Source organism: Strongylocentrotus purpuratus, unplaced genomic scaffold (genome assembly GCF_000002235.5).
Source record: "Strongylocentrotus purpuratus isolate Spur 01 unplaced genomic scaffold, Spur_5.0 spur5_scaffold_7, whole genome shotgun sequence".
Classification (NCBI taxonomy): Eukaryota; Metazoa; Echinodermata; class Echinoidea; order Camarodonta; family Strongylocentrotidae; genus Strongylocentrotus; species Strongylocentrotus purpuratus.
Genome location: NW_022145613.1, coordinates 26,019,170 through 26,039,874, shown reverse-complemented (window position 1 = coordinate 26,039,874; position 20,705 = coordinate 26,019,170). Strand labels below are relative to the sequence as shown.

The 20,705-nt window shown below is 35.3% G+C and overlaps 1 protein-coding gene across 2 annotated transcripts in view; it reads right to left on the bottom strand.

Annotated features, from left to right (window-relative positions):
• Positions 1-201: 201 nt before the first annotated feature.
• The window catches only part of LOC100893238 (extracellular sulfatase Sulf-1), a 38,149-nt gene continuing 17,645 nt past the window's right edge, over positions 202-20,705 (bottom strand). Inside the window, exons 3-15 of one of the 2 annotated variants that reach the window (XR_004062132.1) lie at positions 18,992-19,142; positions 13,315-13,490; positions 12,503-12,622; positions 11,560-11,640; positions 11,067-11,184; positions 10,129-10,309; positions 8,702-8,853; positions 7,567-8,234; positions 5,650-5,819; positions 4,752-4,900; positions 3,789-3,921; positions 3,279-3,402; positions 202-1,174 (exon numbers count right to left, since the gene is read on the bottom strand). Coding sequence is in view for 1 of the 2 variants with exons in the window: in XM_030974905.1 (XP_030830765.1) it covers positions 1,144-1,174; positions 3,354-3,402; positions 3,789-3,921; positions 4,752-4,900; positions 5,650-5,819; positions 7,567-8,234; positions 8,702-8,853; positions 10,129-10,309; positions 11,067-11,184; positions 11,560-11,640; positions 12,503-12,622; positions 13,315-13,490; positions 18,992-19,142 (2,179 nt within the window). In the remaining variant the exon portion in view is untranslated. The remainder of the gene's footprint in view (positions 1,175-3,278; positions 3,403-3,788; positions 3,922-4,751; positions 4,901-5,649; positions 5,820-7,566; positions 8,235-8,701; positions 8,854-10,128; positions 10,310-11,066; positions 11,185-11,559; positions 11,641-12,502; positions 12,623-13,314; positions 13,491-18,991; positions 19,143-20,705) is intronic. The other variant, XM_030974905.1, reaches the window with a different exon arrangement.

Genomic DNA, 20,705 nt, shown 5'->3' with positions numbered 1-20,705 from the left:
TCTTCTGGCGCAAAAAGAGACAAAAAGGCTTCCACCTGTAAACCATTTTTTCCTTTTGGTAAAAAACGCCACTAATACTGCAATAGTCTTTGTGAGATTGTGAGATTTGTGAGATTATATTGACTCGTTAAATTCTTGGTATCTTGTAATATCCCCTACCAGTGTAGACATCGTGTTTGACATGTAGCTACAATCTGAGAATTGAAACTAAAGATCTACACACCATCATGACAGAAATATTCTCAAACATGTAATGGCAGCATTGTGAGCACATAGGAATACAATATACCAAATCAAAAATTTATTTTTCTTAGTATTATTGAGACATTTTGATACCAATAATAAGACATGTCTAGGTAGCTAGGTCAGGTCAGACTGTCAATGGAGGCATTAATATATTGTAAAATCAATACAATTACGTGGGACATTCAAATTCACAAGGTGTATAAAAACTTCTAGATTGTGAGAATATAATTTGCCTACCATCCCACACACAGTATCCTGGTATGTATTTATTGTATGTTTACACATGATATTTCACACATTGGTAAAAACAATCTTACAACACATCCCACTTCATTGTGGTAAATATCAACAGGTTAAATAAGAATTACTGATTTCATGCTTTTATTGTGTTTGATTTAACAGATGTGTAATGCCATATATCAATGCTGTAAATCATATTAATATGATATATGTATATTTTCCCTGTCAAAATGTCCCATGAAACCAAGCTGTAGCTTATTTTCTTCTTCAGTGTTTTGCACACAAAAATGTTCAATTAAAAAGAAAAAGAAATGCTCTAAATGTTACTAAAAGTAATACCTCCATTTTATACCACTTCCCAAATCAGGAGCAGAAACTTAGCCATTAAAAAAAATAAAGTACTTGGCCATCAAAAGGAAATACAAACCTGAAAAATAAGATAACTACCATGCCCAAAACATGCAAACAATTTCAATAGAGCCTTCTTTGATTCATTTAAAATATAGGGTACAAGAAAGTAGCTGTGTATTGCATTTCATTTCCACGATGAGAAAAAAACAAAAGTAACGGGTAGAATGCATAATAATGTTGGTCTTGACATAAATGTACATGTAAATTGCAGTGTCTGCGTTGGGTATTAAGCTGTACATTGAAGTGTTATCCCTCCCATCCGTTCCATAGTTCTCTACTGCAAAATAGAAAGGAGAAAGAAGAAGAAAAAAAAAACAGATGATAATTATAATGAAAACAAAGTATGAGAGATAATAAACACACAAAAAAGACCAACAATATGAGTGATTATGATGATAACGTTAGCATCACAAACAAAAGTAATAATAAGAACAGTAAAAGATAACAGTATTTGAATGATAAATGGTGATGGTGAAGATGATGGTTAAGGTGATGAAGATGAAGATGATCATGATGATAATGATGATGAAGATGAAGATGAGGGTGATGAAGATGATGATTATGGTGATGATAAAAATATCAACTACAACAGCAGCAGCAGTATAATAACTGCTAAAACAACAGTGATGTTTTGTCGTGATACATGCAATCATGATACAAAAAATTACAAAATGGTTTCCTTCTAAAAAAGAGGCCCTTTTTTCTATCTGTGTAGCATTTATAGACATTGTTAGAGTACATTTAAACATATTCACCAGAATTTTTCAAATTTCAAAACTGCTATTGGAGGGGGAAGCTCAAAAAGGAATAAAGGAAAGGAGCACAATTCCATAAAAAACTTGAAGACTTAACAGGCCAACAAAGCAAAAAGATATCTGAGGAACAATCAACTTGACAATTTCCTTTACTATAAATATATTTTTGCAGCTGGATGCCGAAGCATTCCACATATCATCTGCGTTAATGATTTCTATATCTAAATAACAGCCAAGCAAGACCTACTGAACTCTTGGAAAAAAGGAAAGTAAGCAGAATGCACAAGAAATGGGAAACCCTAGAAATTTCATTTGGTGAAGGAAAAAAAATATTGCGCTAGATGTCGCCAAAGCACATTTCTTGGTTAAGCTCAATTAAGCCATGCTTTGAAATAAACCCTTGATCGATATTACTCTCTGGAACCTGAAAGTTTCTTCTTTAATGAGCTCTTTCTGAATTTTTGAACCCCCTATCATGCCCTATAAAAGAAAATTCAATTGCTACATGTATATGGGAGGCTACGAGGTCTTTTTCTTTTGCTTGGGGGAAAATCTCATTTGCCCTATCAACACTTCAGTTGCTTTCTTTGCCTCTCTGCACTGTTGTTCGTTTGCCACACTTGACATATTGCACAAACAATGGCACCAAAAAAAGTACTTTTAAGTCCAACAAAAAATGTTGGAAACTAAACACATGAGAAACCCTAGAAATTGAATTGGCTTTAAAAAAAAATGATTGCAACACTTCCTATGGAAGAAGTTAGTATAGATTAATTTTGTCCTGGAAAAAAGTCAAGTATACTTGAAGCCTTTGGTATGTCTATCCCAAGATCAATACAATGACTGTGATACATGGAGATTATTTGTGTGGCATATAAGGAGTTAAAGCACCTGTTTATTTTGAGAGAGTGCTGCTACCTTCTTTTCTCCCTGAGTACCAGTTAGCAGTCTTTGAACTAAGAAGAGTTTTCTACACAGCTATCACATTAATGGGTAATCCAAAATGTTCTCCTGCAACATTGGCTCTGGGCTTTATTTTTCAAAGATATATAACAAGGTTTAGGGTTAAGGTTGCAGTGAGTTGGGTTCAGGTTAGGAGTAGGGTTAGGGTCAGGCTTAGTGTTTGGTTCAGAATAGAACTTAGGGATTTGGTTAGTGTAGGATATTAACCGCGGAGTACTTGTGGATACAAGTGCTGTACAACCTGCTACAAAGCTATCACTTGGAATCAATAAAAACAAAAGCCTCTTTCCCATATGACATGAAAAACCACCTAAAGAATCTTGCAGTGAAAAATGAAAAAAGAGAAACATAACATGAGCGTGGATCCATGTCTGTCTCTTACAAGAAAATAGGTCTTCAAACAGACCATGCAGTCAGTGCATATAGCAGCCTTGGCACTCTACTACTTGTTTTTTCATCCCCATCTGCAATTAATTTACATGTACATTGATTTTAGTTTGCAGCAGCACTTGGATTTTTTTCTTTTGAAGTTTGTTTTGTCATCTTTAAATATTTAATACGGCTTATTAGTTACTGTCAAGAAAGAACAAGGCTTATCACTGCTGCTGTTGCAGCTAGCATTTGCTACGACTAAAGCATGCACAGAAAAAGCAAAGTAAGCACCATTTTGGTTAGGTTAGGCATCAACAGCTTGAGCAGCAGTTTTCTTTGCGAGTCTGCGAGCGTTACGGTAGATACCTGCTCGTCTGTGGTAGCGTCTGCCAGAATGATGTTGGCTGCGATACACCTGAAGAAGGAAGATAATTTAATAATAACATTTTTAATGAATTCATTAGACAATTGTTAGATCATACTGTTTTCACATTGTGGGCAAGTTGATAATCTTACCCTAGCTCTATTTTACCTGCACTTCTAATCTCCCCCCCCCCTCCCTTCTCTCTTTCTAAAAACTCACTATTTCAAAAAATATTCTTTTTGAAGGACTTTATATTACCAAACAAACAAAATTTACATGTTGATAAACATTCCACATACCATAAAACCAAATTTTTGCAATTTATAAACAGGCCATTTTTGCAACAATTTTAACAAATTGCAAAAACTCAGCCCATTTCCCTGCCTGAAACTCTTGCAGGTAGTACAGTTCTTGGCTTTAGAGTATTTAGTAATTACCATTTTTTCTTGATCCTTTTCTCCTCTTCGACGATGGTGAACATTTCTTTCCCCTACATGTCCTCAGTTCATCCACCTGATTATGTAGCTCTGCTTTTGATACAGGATCTAGACTGTATGCTATGTTAACGAGCTAGGAATTGACAGGAGAAAAGAAAGGAAGATAATTTACAGTTTGTATACAGAAAATAAATGTTATGTTAATTGAAATCCTTGTCATGTATTGTGGCTACATGTATATTATTGTCTTCATAATAATAATAATAATATTCCGCTTATATAGCGCTTAATACAAATGTCTCTAATCACTTTACAGATATACTTTAAGCCTGTTATATCCTGAAAAAATTGACATGTATTTAGATTGGTTGTCCTTGTATTTAGTTTGGTTGTCCTTGTATTGAGTTTGGTTGTCCTTGTATCTAATTTTGTGCATTTGATCATACCTTGCCCTTTATATTGTCCTTGAAGTACCTTGAATCAGTAATTGCATATTATAATGGAAACTTCTCAAATAGTGTATAGCAAGAAAACATTTGCATATACAAAACAGAGAGAGAAAGAGAAAGAGAGAGAGAACTAAGGGCAAAGGAAGTTAAAATTTAACAGGAGAGAGATAAAGAGACAACAAAGAAATTCAAGACACAAATAGAAAGAGAGAGAGAGAGATAAAGACACAGCGAGTAAGAGAGGAGTTATCAAGAAGAGAGAGATAACGAAAGCAAGACACACACAAGATAGAGAGAGAGATAGAGAAGGCCCCTTTTCATGATAAAATGTATATAAGAGCAGAAGAGATGCGGTGAAAATCATATCTTTAAAGCCAGAAATTTATTTATTTATTTATATTCTTTTGACAGGGTAGCCCATTCACCAACAAGTAAATGAATTAATGCATACATTTACCATCAAGCTAGCAACCTACAGACTCTCAAGAAATAAAATGTTCCATGGCTCACTCACCTGGTAAGGATCTGCCCCTAATGTCATATCAAAGTACTCTACAAAATTTGTGACATATTCACAGTATATGAAGTTGTGCGTAGCGTTGATGGTCCGGACACAGTAGTACGAGTTGTTCATGGTGTTCAGGCATGCACAAATCTCACCCTCTGTGGCGAGATAAAAAAATAGAGAAAAGACACAATCTATGAAATTATTGAAACAAATATTGGAGCATGGCAGTTTTCATACAAACTTTGATCTCAGGAAAAATATGTTCTATCATTATCTAGGGATATGTTTGCCATGATATTCTATAAAAAATAGAAAGTTCATTTGCACCATCAAATGATATTTTATCACCATCTCTCTTGCCTCCACCCCCTCTCTCTTCCTCTTTCTGTCTTTCTACCTACATATTACCTTCCCTTCACATGCACCTTCTCCACTCCCTACCGTATGGTCACTGTGAGGGCATGTGGCAATCCCTATCACAAAGGCTTTCATCATCTTACCAAGTGACAATTGTAAATTAAAATTCCTTGCCAAAGGACATACTGGACATTATAGTGTCATATGTCAGGGATTAAACCCATGACTTGTGTATAACAACAAGTCCAGTGCTCTATCCACTTGACTAAAACTCCTCTATTAAAGCCTATCTGCACTAGTTTAGCCAGGAGGGATTAGACCTCCATGCACGGTCACTGACAGGTGGTTATCTCATAAAATCAGCTCTCAATTAACATAAGAAAAAGGGGATCATGGGGGACCATCGGGTATCGCTTAAGCATTGTTTGCTATATAGAGGGCGCAAGTAGCTACAAGTAGTGCAGTCGCACTTTAATGCTAATTTGCTACGATAAGTCTTATTTATAAAATACCATCGTATATGATGAATAGATGTCTTGATTCTTACCGTTCCAGAATGGGGGTGTCTTCCAGTGATTACGGTCAAAATGGAAACAGCTGAGCCTGGTCTGCTTGCACGGTTTCTTCTCCTGTATGATGTCTTTTCTCTTCAGCTTCTTGGCTCTAGCTTTGGCCTTCATCCTCTCAGATTTGGACAGTACCTGGTTTTGGTCATCCCTTTTAAAGAAAAAAAAATGTGAGAAGAGAGATGATGAGAACAATACTAATTGATACATGGTGAGACAGAGAGAAAGAGAGAGAGAGAGAGAAAGAGAGGGGGATGAGACAAAACAATAGTTCAAGAGACAATAAGAAATAGTAATAAATAGTAGAAAGAAAACCCAAACGCTTTATGAAGGCAACAATTAGAGGGAGATGAGAACCATACTAGTTGATACACGGTGAAGCAGAGAAAGAAGAGGCTTTTTATCAGTGGCAGCAGTGGGATAGCAGATAAAGAACTGAAGGAGAATAGTTAAATTATAGAAGAGAAAAGAGATATTTAGAACAAGACAGGAGAAAGATATATCGTCGGTGGGGTGACAAAACCTTGTATCTTAATTTTTTGAGATTTTGATTTTTTTTTGCATAATTGTGTACCTAATGGCCTACGACACCACCTGACAAATCCATGGAACGCCTCCTGTCTCGGTTTTTTCACAAATTCCACACAAAGGCGGTGTCACAGCACTAAGTCTGTTGAGACAGGAAATGTTTTTCCGCTCTCCTGAAAATTCATGATTTTTGAGATACGAGGTTTTGTCACCCCACCAACGATATATATATATAGAGAGAGAGAGAGAGAGAGAGAGAGAGAGAGAGAGAGAGAGAGGGGGGGGGGAATGAGACAAAACAATAGAGCAAGAGACAATGGTTGAAATAGGAATAAATAGTAGAAAATAAAACCCAAATGATTCATGAAGGCAACAGAAGGAGGCAGTAAAAGGGAGAGAGAGAGAGAGAGAAATTATTGATACTCAAAGGAAGAAAACATGTGAAAGAGATATTGTAGAAGAACAGTTGAAGGAAAAGAGTAAAGGCAAGAACAGCCAATTATTTATTTTGCATATCCACTTCCACAAATGTGTATGATATAGAAAAAAAAGTTTTATTCTTTCACAAAATTCATGCATTATTTATCCCACTGCTGCCACTATCTTATGGTTATGATCAGATGACTTACCTGGGAATTATCCCTAAAAAAACACTAGACAACTACCACAAAGATCTTAAAAAATTACTCTTCTAGGGCAGTGGCAATACTAATGAGTAGTTAAAGTTGTAATCATCATAAGATAATTGTCTGGGAGAAGAGAAGGGGGTGGGGGAGCTGTCTAGAAGAGGTAGGTTTATACACAGAAGGGGTTCTATGGCACAACAACAATCACTCAAGTTCCTACACTCACCAAACTTTAACATAACTTTAACCCTGACCCATAAACCATTCCTAACCTAATGTAAACCCTTACTCTAACCCTACATCTTTGATTAAAAATGCATGAATCAAATATTATGCCACCTTAATATTAGGAGAATGTTTTCTTATTCCTGTGATGCTTGATCACATAATAAAGATGGAAAATAATAAAATGCAACTGTACTCCTGTGTGACCGAGGGATATTGAGGAGGCACGATAGCTCAGTCGGTAGAGCAGTGGTCTCGTGATCCGGTGACCTGGGTTCGAAACCAAGTCGATACGCTAGTGCCCTTTGGTAAGGCATTAATCCTCATTACCAGGTCCCTCGTAGAGGACCTAAAGACGACGGCCGTCTGGTTGCTTACTTGTACAAGCATTTATGCTTCCTTAGCAGTCGGGTAAAATAACCACCACCACATTCATATATTTGGCCAATGCTTACAATCACAACTCCAAACATATATGCACAAATAGAGTATCATGACAATAACACTGTTGAATTTCACCTCTGCATCTGAAGCAATGGACTCTCAATGTACTCTTCCACATCCTCCTCATTATCCTTGGCACTGTCATCATCTTCGTCCTCATCCTCAGGATCACTCAATTCCTCCATCTCGATCATCGGAATCTCAATCTCCAAGTCCTCGTCTTCTGCCTCCAACACCTCTACATTCTTGCATGTGCACTCCTCCCCAAGGATCCCCTCTCCATGATCCCTATCCGGCTCCTTATTCCCATTATTGCGCCCTCTATTGGGGGTTCCCCCTCTAGTCCTGTCTAAGTTATTGTCAGGGCCCACCTCTCGTTGCTCCTCATCCCCTTCCTCTTCTCCTGGTTGAATGTTTGAGCCCGCATTTTGTCCAATGTTTTCAAAGGTTCTCAAGACACTTGATGAAACAGTTCTATCCCGAGCAGGCGGTGCTGTACTTTGAATTTGACCTCTTGGCATATCTTCATCATCATCATCGGAAGGGAACTCTAGTTCTTCGGAAAGCTCAATGCTGAAGGCCGTTTTATCACCAGGGAATGTGTCAAGGAGTTCCTTATCTGGTCGGTAGTTCTTGAGAAATGTTTTGATGTCCTTGAGTTTGTCCATGTAGCGCCTCAAGTATCTGAGTTGGTTCTCCACAGATTTCCTGTGCTCCCTCCATGCCTGCCTAGAAGAAAATACCTGCATGAAGAAACAAAAGAAAGACTAATGAAAAGGAAAGATAGGAATTAAAAGGAAGGATAGGAACATTACAAGACGAAAAAGCAGAGCATTGGGAAAGGAAAAAAACAGTGAAAAAACTCAGTGAACAATTATGCATGGAGACATGCTCTCGCAACAATTGCTCCAGGCTCATTTCTTCAAAGATATAGGGTTAGGGTTAAGGTTAAGGTTACTGTTACAATGGGGTTTCAGGTAATTAAGGTTTCAGGTCCAGGGGTGAACGTAAGAATTTGGGTAGTGTAGGATATATTGATTATGAAGCAATTGTTGCAAGAGCAGGAGTCATAGGACCTAAAAGGGTGGAGAAAAGAATAAAGCCATTGGAGTGACAAAGAAAATGAAGGAATGATAGAGAATATGATAAAGAGGAGGAACAGGAGAAGACTTAATATTGTACAGATAGTGGAGGAAAAGGACCCCCTTACCTCGTTGTCACAGATGATGGTCTCATTTTGTAAGATCTCGCACATCGTCTCAAGTCCAGCGTTATCAATCACCTCATTGTTGATCTCATCTTCTTCAGGTTCACCTACGATCTCTCTCTTCCCTCGTAGAGAACTCCTAGATTTGAAGCCACCTGTACATCAATCAAGAATTTATTCATTTCCATTTAGGGTTTATTTTTTTGTTAGGATACCTCTTTCAATAATGAAACTGTTCTAAAATTCCCTGTACAAGGTATTAAACATGTTGAATACTACAATCTATATGCAGGTGGTTATTGAAAAATATTGGATTCTCATTGATTTATATTGAAAACTGGACCCTAATGTCCCACTTGAAACAATCAATAATGATTATCCCATCTTTGTGATGCATATTTTAAATATGAATATACCTCTATGCCCTTTAAAAATCATGATATTAACATTGGCATTTAAGCTTTAACAACCTCTAACAATACATTGGGTCACATAAGGAGAGGTTTTTTGTTTCTTCAAGCCCCAGGATAGTAATATATACCGGTAAGTATCTGGTAAATTGTATTCCCTGTAATGGCATTTCATATATCATGGATCTGTAGCAAGACGAGTCTTCTTTGCAGGTTTGTGACGTTTTGGCCTTGACCAAGAGACAGCATCCTGTCAACACTTTTGTGGTAAACCATCGCAGTGAAAATCAAACACGATTTAAAGTGCAAGTGAGTGGCAAGATCAAGAGGGGGCGAGAAAAATGTATCTGCAAATAACAAATTACTCAAATCCAGCTCATCTGCAAGCTGTGAGATAAAGAAATGTTCGGGGCACTATACTTATTTTGCATTTTCTGTCATGATAATGGCCCCTTAATTCTTACAAAAAGTTATGATTAATCAAAACTTTTTTGCAATTAATATCAATCGCAACTACGTACATGAGAGATAGAGATAGTGGACGGCCAACTGTGATTGATAGAAGACTTGCGATTGATTAGGATCAATCTCAACTCTTTATCAGATGGGACCAAGGTTTACTGTGTCACGAGGGACAAGCCATAAATGAACGTCATTAAGTTTCCCCAGGTCTCTGCCTCCAGGGGGTGTTTCACAAAGATCCTAAGTCAAAGTTAACTCTAGGTTGGACTTAAACATGATGGAGAGCCATTTGTAGGCTTAAAATAAAATATATTCATGAGCAAAATTTTCAAGTATTTTAGGCTTTTCATAAATTCCACATCAAGAACATGAATTCTCCTTGATCTTAAAAAATATGAAATTTGAATGAACATTTTATGCCTTTTAAAATAACTTTTACAAAATATTTTTAAAGATGCTAAAGATTTCCATAATTCTTAACTCCACCTTAGAGATAAGTTCAACTTAGGATCTTGGTGAAACACCCCCCTGGTACAGCATTGTCCTAGCTGCACTTACCCTGGTTTGAGTCGCTACGCAGCTTGAGGATCTTCCTCTGCTGCCTCCTCTCTGTCCTTGACATGTCCTTCACATCTCCTGTTACCACTGGGGGCGGTGTACAGACACACTTCTTCTTACTCTTGGCGCGGCACTTCCTCAGGTGAAGAGATCCGTCTGCATCCTCAACACACACCTTGGACTGTGAGATAAGAGGATGAAAATCATATTATCACATGAAAGGGAGGATTTTGAAGGGGGCTTATTCTCTCATGTACTTCTCATCTCGCGAGGAAAATGAGTAAAATGAGTAATGATTAAAATGAGTGATGAGACACATTTATTCAAAATTGCTTTTGATGATTAACTCTGTTTGCATTGATGTGTATTTCATATGTATTGTAATTTGTAGGGTTATTTGCACTTTTTGTTTAGTTTAATATGTAATTGTTTATCAGTCTATTTTGTTTGTTATATAGCTCTTAGAGACTTCGGTGGTAAGCGCTTTATAAGTAATGTTTTTATTATTATTATTATTTAAAGTAAATGTAAGGGTTCCGGGGAAAGAGTCAAGAGGACCACATGTACAAGTTGTCACATATGGATGTTTGCTTAAGTCGATCTCCCTCCTTTGATTTCCTCCCCATCCCCACAACTATCCACCTATCAATCCATATACATACATTCATTCTCTCTTTTACATATGTTTTTGCCAATGTCCATTGGTGAGACATTCATTTATGCCACTCTCAACCCAGGTGTAGTAAATGGCTACCTGGTAGGATGTTCGTCCTTGAATGCTTCCAGTGCATTATGGCAGCTAGACTAGCAATGCTAATACACATATGTAGGTGCCTCGAGCATTACATGGGATAGATACATAAACAATTAATACAGCTACTACTATGCTTTTATTTGGGAATTGGTCTAGGATGATGGTATAATAAATAATGTCTAACCTGTCCCCATTTGCATGGTGGTTGGAGATCAGGGTGTTCACACTCCTGTTTCATCAAGTCTGTTTTGGTGGGTCTGTTCACACGTTCCATATAACGTCCCATTTCTTCTGGCGATCTCCTGTTGAAAAATGAATAATATAAAGAAAGAAGTTGTATCATGATGTCTCTTTGCGGTATGTTTTATAACTTTTATTGCACATAATATATACACTGTAACAGATTTTGTAGTGTATTTAATTCAAAATATATATTCATGATAATGAAATAAGTTCATTTTGTCGTCGTTATTTTGAACCAACAAATCTGTAAAGATATATATTTGATGGATTCATCGATTTTGTTGTACCCTGCAATTTTATTGCATGAAAAGTTAGTGCAATACAATAACACAGTCGACCAGGACACAACTTATTTGGTTGAATCATACAGCTCTATGTTTCACCCAATACCTGGGTAACCCCCTTCTATCTCCCAGCAGACAAAGTATACTTACGTTTTCTCCACTAGGAAGGACTCTCTCCACGGCTCACTCCCAACATATTTCCATTTCTTGCTTTTCCTGGCTATCTTGTAGCTTTGAATATGAAAGAAATGCAAGGTATATTGAATGATTGATTAAACATCAGGGACCCTTTTCACAAAGCCCTTTTTCAATGATAATTGACAAATATCAGTGACAAATCTGCTGATAACCAATCAGAAGCAAGGACTTCAGTAGCTTATAACAACAACTGTCATTTGTCCAAACTGATGACAAGTTTTGTGAAACACCCCCCTGATGTATAGAGGCATAATAATCTAAAAGTGATATATGCAGGTTTCATCGATGTTACTAAATTGTCTATAGGCTACAATTGTTTCATCATACGATCATATATTATTCATGTTTTAATGGTTCAAGGATACATTTATATCAAACCAGGGGGGGGGGGGTGTTTCATAAAACTGTTCGTAAAGTTACACATGACTTTACGAACGACTTGCTTATGAAAAGCCAAATGGGATGCTCAATCAATATTGATTATTATTTATTAAGTTGAACTGTGCAGATGTAGATTAACATTCTTATTTCTTATTATAACAACCATTTTTAATGCAAAGTATATTTTTTGCCATAATTTAATTGAGGTTATTGGAAATATCAGAAAAAACTTTGGGCATCCTATCTGGCACTTCATATACAAGTCGTTCGTAAAATCATGCGTAACTTTACAAACTCTTTATGAAACACCCCCCTGGTCTATATTATCATACAAATGAACTACACAACTTACTAATGCGTTCTTATGTAGCCATAATAGTTGTCTATAATCTAGAGAGAAATAACAATACCGGTAAGTCTCCTATAAATTCCTTATTGTCCTCAAAATCAAAAATACCTTCATATGATGTAACTTTCTACTAATATTTACTCATCAAATATCAGCAATACTCACTTTGATGTTGGTTGGAATAATTTCATGATTGATGTTCCATCCATGTGCGGTGGAATATTCACCCCTGCCATATCCAACATGGTAGGTGCCAGGTCTATGTTCAACACTATATTTGGAACTCTATATTTTTTCAGAAGGGGGAAGGAAAGTAAATGACCAAAGTTAGATCATGATAAATTATGACACATTGTAGAATACAACAATTGAACAATTGAAAATACAGTAATACACTTTCAATGTGTATTTACATATATATCTCAAGCTGTAGTCATATTTCAAGCTGTAGAATATTGATTTCTGTAAATTTGGGAAATTTGGATTATGGTCTGGTGCTGTGTCCTAGCTTAGATGTCTCTTTAGGATCATGTGTAGTAAATGGTAGAAAACAAAGTCCTTTAATAGCATAAGCTCTAAATGTGGCAATTCATCTGAATCTTAAATAACATTAATAATTTGCGTTGCAATTTCTTGATAAAATGGAAATTGCATAAATCTTGTATGAATGTTTAATAATTTCCTTTACAATATATTTCTCTTTCCTAAAAATATTCTAACAGAAGCTGTTATGGCAGATGAAATAATTTGTCTACCGGTATATACAATTTATAATAACAACAATTCAAGAGAAAAACAAATAAAAATCACAGAACCACAAAAGAAGACACCCCCCCCCCCAAAAAAAAAACAAAAAAAACACCTAATTCATGACATCAAATAAAACAAGAAAGAGAAAGAAAGAAAAAAAGAAAAAAAGGAAAAAGGAAAAGTAAGAGAACAAAAATTAAGATTAAGAGGTAATTAAATCAACTCACCTGATTCCATGTGGAATATCAGGACCTCTGATATAGAAAGGTACTCTAATATCTGTATCATATGCATTAGACTTTCCTTTCAGCATGTTGAACTGACCCAGGTGATACCCATGATCTGATGTCATCAGTATATAGGTGTTGTCCAACTCCCCTAATGCTTCCAATTCTCTGCATAACTGTATAAAATGAGAATAACTTTAATAAGTATAACTGTACTGGTAATTTAAAACATAATGAAATATAGAAATTTAGTATATTTTGGTTTCTCTGAGTGTTTGAATAATTGGGGAAAAATGGTGATTTTCAAAATTACATAACTCTGATTTAGATTGGTACATAAATAATTATTGAGTTATTTATCTTGTTGGGGTTTATTTCATAATTTTGATGCTAAATGCTCTACCTCTATATCATTCAGTCAGGATGGACATTGGAGTTCGAATCATTCTTTCACTTATCATTATAACATCCCCTACATAATATTAGCAATGTAGTCCATTTCTCTCTAGAGGTTCTAATTGGTAGCATTAACTTCTAGAAGAATAATTTCCTAAATGATCTATAAAAACATCTTTAACTAGAATTTCAGACTATGGTATTCATTAAAGGTACTATTTTGATGTTGGCTGCAAAAAGGACATAGTATCTTTTAAGTAATTTCACACAGATGCTATAGGACATGTATGACATATTCATAATTCCTGCAAAGTTCTACAGAACTTGATGTTGGCTGCAAAAGGGACATAGTATCTTTAAAGTAATTTCACACAGATGCTTAAAAAAAACCTGCTAGTATTAACAAATGTTCTCTTGGTACAGGGCCAAGGTGTGGAACTGGGAGGAAACAAGTTTGTCCACCTTTACATCCACATTACAAAAGAAAAATCTGTCAAATGATTACAAAGCTTAATTCCTTTTCCACTTGGGAAATGCAAAATTAAGAAATTCTTTATTTTTTAGTTTAAAAATTTGGCATGTCTGATCTTCAGAATAGTGTAATCTTTCGAGCATTCAAAAGGAATTTTGTATAAATTTCCATGACAGAATTTTCTCTTTGGCTGACAGATTTGCAACTCTACCCAAATCGTCTTTAGAGATCTTACTCCCAAATGAACACTGTAGTCCTGCTTGAATAAAGTAGCAATTGTTGGTGTGTCACAAATTTGCTTCCTCTGCAAACTGTTATCCCCTTTGGGAGAGGACAAAAGGAGTACTGTAACCATGAAATACCCTTCTTACAAATGTTTCTCCAGAGTTTACACGAAAACCGTGCTTTCCTTGAGACTGGTCGCACAATCTGGTTTATTTTTTCCCCCTTCATTTTGATACCTTTTCACAAGGTTGAACAAATTAATCTTTATTTGCCTAACTTCTTAACAAGTTTCGGAACAGAAAAAATGACCAAAATATAATCCAACTGGGGTACACCTGTGAATATTTGTGTGGTCTTAGCGGAGCCCAAACCGCAAAGAAACTTTCACAAACTTTTCCTCAAGAAAGTTTAAGCTACTTGTAAAGTATGTTGTGCTTCCAGTTCTTACCATCTCCCTCAAAATTGCAACAAAAAGGAGTAGCTACCAATGATTTCCAAGATATTGCACTGCAAAGGTTGAACCAGGTTATTGTAACAATTCCCTGCTTGAAATATGAGACATGAAAATCCTGCACTTGTCCCCCTGTTTTAAACTTTGGGCTAATTTTTTTTTAAAGAAAAGGAATAGCAGAATAAAATTCTGAAAATAGCACAAAACAAACTAATGGATTAAATTCTAGTTCCTTGGAAAGAAATCCTTATATAAGATGGGCGAAATACACAACACCTTAAAGTGACTCTGTAACTTTGTTGAAGGTTGATGAAAAAACAGCGTAATTTTTGTATGAGATGTTACTTATTATATTCCTTCTACTGTAATAACCCTCCAACATGCAAACAATCCTGACAAATTCTGAAACTACAAAGATATTTATGATTTTTATTTGAAGGTGTCACTGTGCGATACCTTCTAACAGTAAATTTTCCCAACCATTTTTGAATTTTCCTAACCGTTTTTCCATGGAATTAAGATATAAGACAGGCTTTTAAAATCTTTCAACACGTAAATGCCTGGAATGGTACATAGAGATAATTCATTGCTTTGTGACGATATACATTCTCCTAAAATGTAATTACATTGTAATAATATAGTTTGGAGAATTAAGGAATTGATCAGATCGGTTTTTCCCAATTTTTATCATTAATAATGGTCTGTTTTCACTCAAACTTTCAGATTATCTTTAATTGTACATCTAGCATTGAAGTCACCACCTTAGCACCATTTTCTCTCATCTGAACAATTTTACCAAGTCCCTTTATATTAAATATACTATGATTTGAACAAGGGAGAATTTATATGGGTCATGGAAACTAGTGACTAGTGCTATGAAACCTTTTAGTACCCCTTCTTCTCTATCACTCTCACAACTGTAACAATATCACACTATGAAGGGCGAATTCCAGCAAAAGTAATAAATATCACTTACATTTGCAAGAAAATATCTGTACCTATAGGAAAAGGCTGAATTCCCATCCCCCACACCCCCCCCCCCCTTTCTTATTTGTCCATTCCAGAATTATTTCCTCGTCAACACAGCTGTATCTACAAGTACATCAGAGGAAGTGTCATATTACAAAAAATAAAGTTATGGAAAATAGAGTTTTATTCAATTTGATATTTCATTATTCCCCTTCTTTTTGTTACTTCATAAAGCCATGGCAGATCAGAATGGAAGAATAGAAAGGGAGAGGGGGAGAGATGGAAGGAGAAAGGAGAATGACTGGGATATAATTTTTAAACTTTGGCACTGGAAAGTATTGGAAAAGCAAAAGAGAGATGTTCATAAACAGAAGGGGGATTAAGAGTAGAGATGAAAGCAGAGGTGGAAAAGAGAAAAATGATGAGGTGCAATTATCTTACTGCCTGATCCAGAATTTCAAAAAGTGGGAGCGCTATGTATACTTTGAATATGCATTGGTATGAGCTGAAAAAAAATGGAAGTGCACAAAATATTCCATACTTTTTCTTTAAAATAACAATCTGTAAGTTGGTAAATGTCCCCCCCCCCCTCTTTCTCTTTTTCTCTCTTTCTCTCTTTCTCTCTCTCTCTCTCTCTCTCTCTCCCTCTCTCCCTCCACCACGTATCAATGTACAGTTGGAAAGAACACACAATGAACATTTTCAGGTACATGTACAGGAGAGATGAAGTGGAGGCCTTTAAATCACTGACTGAATTGCTGTCCAATATTGAAATTGACCTCAATAAATTTTAACTCAATTTCACATAAGGTGGCCTTTTCTACATAGTTATGTCTCCCCGAAGGCCGTTAAACAAATTCATGAAAAAGGAATGGCCATTCAGCTTGACCATTATAAATTAGTATGGGAGGTCTCATACATGGACATCTGATTTCCTCCTTTCATCAATAATTTAAAGGCCTTAAAGGCCTATATAATTTACTAGTTAATACATCTATGATTTTACAGGGAGTAATTCCTGTTTTTGTTTGTTTGTTCATTTGCTTGTTTGTTGGTTGGTTGGTAAATCGGGTGTGTTTTTTTTCACTTCTCCAATATAAAAAGCAAAATTGTGTATTAATCAAGGACATTAAAATTCTTTGGACAACCATTATCCCTTATCCCAATGAATGATTCAGAGAGAAAATTGCATAGCCAAGTTGGCAATACAGTGTAAGAGATCAAATAAGATAAAAATAGAAAATAAAGAAGACAGGAAGAGAATTAAAGGGGGGCCAAAGATTTTACTTTAAAGCCATGAAAAGTGCAGAGACTGAATTGTCAAGGAAGCAACTGTTAGACAAGTAAATGAAAGCAAAGAAGAATGAGAAGCAATAGACTTCAAAAAGTGTAAAATATATTTAATACAAAATGGAGAAGAAAATAGAAGAATGAAGAAGTAGAAGAATAAAGAAAATTAAATATATGATAAAGGAAATTAATCGGAAGTAAAACAAGAATAGAAGAATCAAGGAGTGAGGAAAATGAAGTAAGCCACAAAGAAGAATAAAAAACTACAGAGGAGAATTTGATCAATGTCATTGACAATTGACCTTTAAATAAACCTCATTTGTAACTTTTAATTCATATACCCTATTTTGTACTGGGAACACTCATTGCTGATATATGACCTGTGTAAAGTTCATGGCAAACAAGACCCCTACAAATTGCCATACTAGAAAAATAAACTACCCATCCCTGGCTACTGCTTAAAAACATAAATGTCAAAATTTATGATAGCATAAATCACTGTCCATACGGAGTTGATGGGGGGGGGGGGGGTTATAATCTATTGTCAAGTTTGTAAAAGTATCTTTTTATGTAATTTTCTTTTTCTTTAGTAACTGTATGCATAAAATGACTTGATTAGCAATATGTAATAATATATCATGGATGCCATTTATGCACAAAAAAAATCAATTAATTATGTATTTTCATTCAAACAAATCTTGTTTACTTTAAATATGATTTGTATGCTAATAATCAAATCTCGAAAAAATTCAGGTCTCTCCATTAAAATATATAGATTAATGATTAGGCTGTAATATTTTTGTTCCCCTACCTTACTTTCTTTTATTGGAATGATTTAATAAAATACTGTTTATGAATTTGGTAGCACATGTGTACATGTACCAACCACTATTATATGTTATTAATCTGCTTCTCTGCTTTCAAAAGAGTTTGGGCTCATAATCACTTCATTTTAACTTCATTGAAAGTGGTCAATGTTATCAATTCAAACAAATTCACAGAATATCATTATGGTTTTCATGGAATAAACAATTCTTTTTTGACAAACAAAACAAACGATTAGACGCTGCTCACCACAATTTTGCAACATGTTGCTTACTCTACTTTCCTTCCTGCCAAAGCTCTCATTTCCAAACCAAATTCTCTGAATAGCCCCCATTGGGATGGGTATAAATCTGGGCCATTCATCATCTTTCTCCCAACAAACCAGCCATTTTATAATCCCTCCCTATGCGAGTGGCAGGCAATGACCCCAATACTGTCAATCACATGGCTTCCCATTTATTGCAATTTTTCATGCAAAAATTCTCGCCATCAATTTAGCCTCGATTCAGACAGGAAATCACATTAGGTGGGAATAATAGAAATCTAATTGGATTTATTCTGGCATTTCGACGTGATTGCGGACTCAGTATTCACTCTAGTACGGTTGGTAACAATTAGAAATATGTCAACTGTATTTATTGCGCAGTGGTCAAGATATCATTTGTATCACTGGTTGTAGCATAATAGCTTTATGCTTATTGTAAAAGTCAAGTGTCATCTTTGGCAGACATAAACAAGCTTGATAATAATGGGAGTTTCAAAAAGGAGAACTAACTTGCCTGAATTCTAAAGGATAATAAAAACCTGTTTTTCTTTTATTGAATTGTGTATCAAAAGAGGTTGGGCTTGTCAAATTTTATTGCACCCTTGTGTGTCAGGACAGGTCGGTTGTCCATTAAGTTCATTCAAACAGTCATTCAAAATGTTTGCATGCAATGTTCCATTAATTTCTCCAAAGGTATGACAGTATAATAAATGAAAAATAATTTATATCATTTTTTATTAATTTTATATATACATTTTATTTGTAATTTCATATTCCTACTCACCTTTTCTATGGCATCATCAACAGAAAGCAGTGTGATCAGTCGTTTCCTCTGCAGTGCATCAGTAAAATCTCTCTCAAGCTTTGTCATCCTGCTTGCCTGGCGTATAATCCAGTGTTTATCCTCGTTAGGACCATAGTTCCAAGCTGGTGTTCTGGAGTATAGCAAAACAAAAAATGATTAAGATATTGGTAAGCTACAGAATTACAATAATATGAAAAAGATCAAGGGCAATAATTTTCCTACGATAATGGTTGCATAATTACCAATTATTATGATCTTCATAGATTGGTAGCCAAATATAATGTTCTCATCACATTCAACAAATAAAATCCTTTTAAGAGGCCATTCAATATGCATTAAAAAAGTGTCCAGCTAAAATCTCTTACATAATAATGGAATACCGGTATTAAAGCATGAGAACAGGATGCATATCCATACGCTCTTGGTGTATATTCAGGAGTATGAAGCTATATAGGTCTATATATCAAAGTACCACAATGATTATAAAGTTTTCTATTGACAATAGCAATGAACAATACATCCTTTACACAATTATCTTTTGTTATTTGTGCATGATTCTTTACCAAATAGTAAAAAAAAGAAATCCTGTTTTCTTTGGACTTCTTCATTGGATATACTTTATCAACAGACAATACTATGTATTCTTAAATCAATCTGCCCCTCCTCTCTCTTTTCCCCCTTTGTACTATTAGGTGAAAATGTTCTCTTCAATTTGGTTTTCTGTTTTGATCATCATTCAATACCTATCACTGAAAAATAAAAGATCCAGTCTAAAAGATATATTCTCATCATTCAGAATCATCATTCAGATAACTCCCTTTAACAAAGGCAAACATTTTAACTACATCACTGATATACATCTTGGAATAAGAGAAAACATTGCAGAGCTGCCAACCTCCAGTACAGAAAATCAGTAATCACAAGGCTCAAAATCAGTAATTTTGGGAACAAATCAGTAATTTCTGACTGGCATAATGAACTAATGATCGTTAATTTTCGTAACAATTACTGGAAATCCTAGTTGGCAGCACTGACATTGTAGTGAAAAATTTACATGTACTTAATCACATATAGAGGATGAAGGTATACATGTTCTTATGACTGTTCAATATTTGATGTCTTATTACACATGGTAATTGAGTAGACCAGTGTGTTTTGTGCAAATTGACTGAATCATTAGAGGTGTCAATCAGACACTGTTCATTGGAAATGAACCACATAATTGCTAGGGTAAATATTAAATTAGCGCTGATTTGGAGTGACTGTATTTTGTCAAGATTTTAAATGCACACACTTGAAGCATGGACCTACTACTCCATGCTTGAAGCCAGGCACTGTCAATTGATCTTGTGCACAGAAAGAGGGCTTTCCGTCACAGGTATTCATTTTGAAATGAGTTTGATTATACACCAAGGAGTAGCATGTGCATCCATCTTGCCTATATGACAGGGCACCTAGAGGATTTGAATATAATATTTTTGTAATACTTCTGGCAGGAGAAGAGATATAAACTTGATGGGCAGCTGAATAAATTGATGAATACCAATTATGATTCCTTTAATTTGTTCCTCTTTTCCCAATTATGCTTGTACTCCAATCTCTTTCTCTCTCTCTCTCTCTCTATATATATGTATATATATATATGCAAATGTTTGCCTGCCTTTCTTTCTTTCTTTCTTTCTCCCTCTCGTTT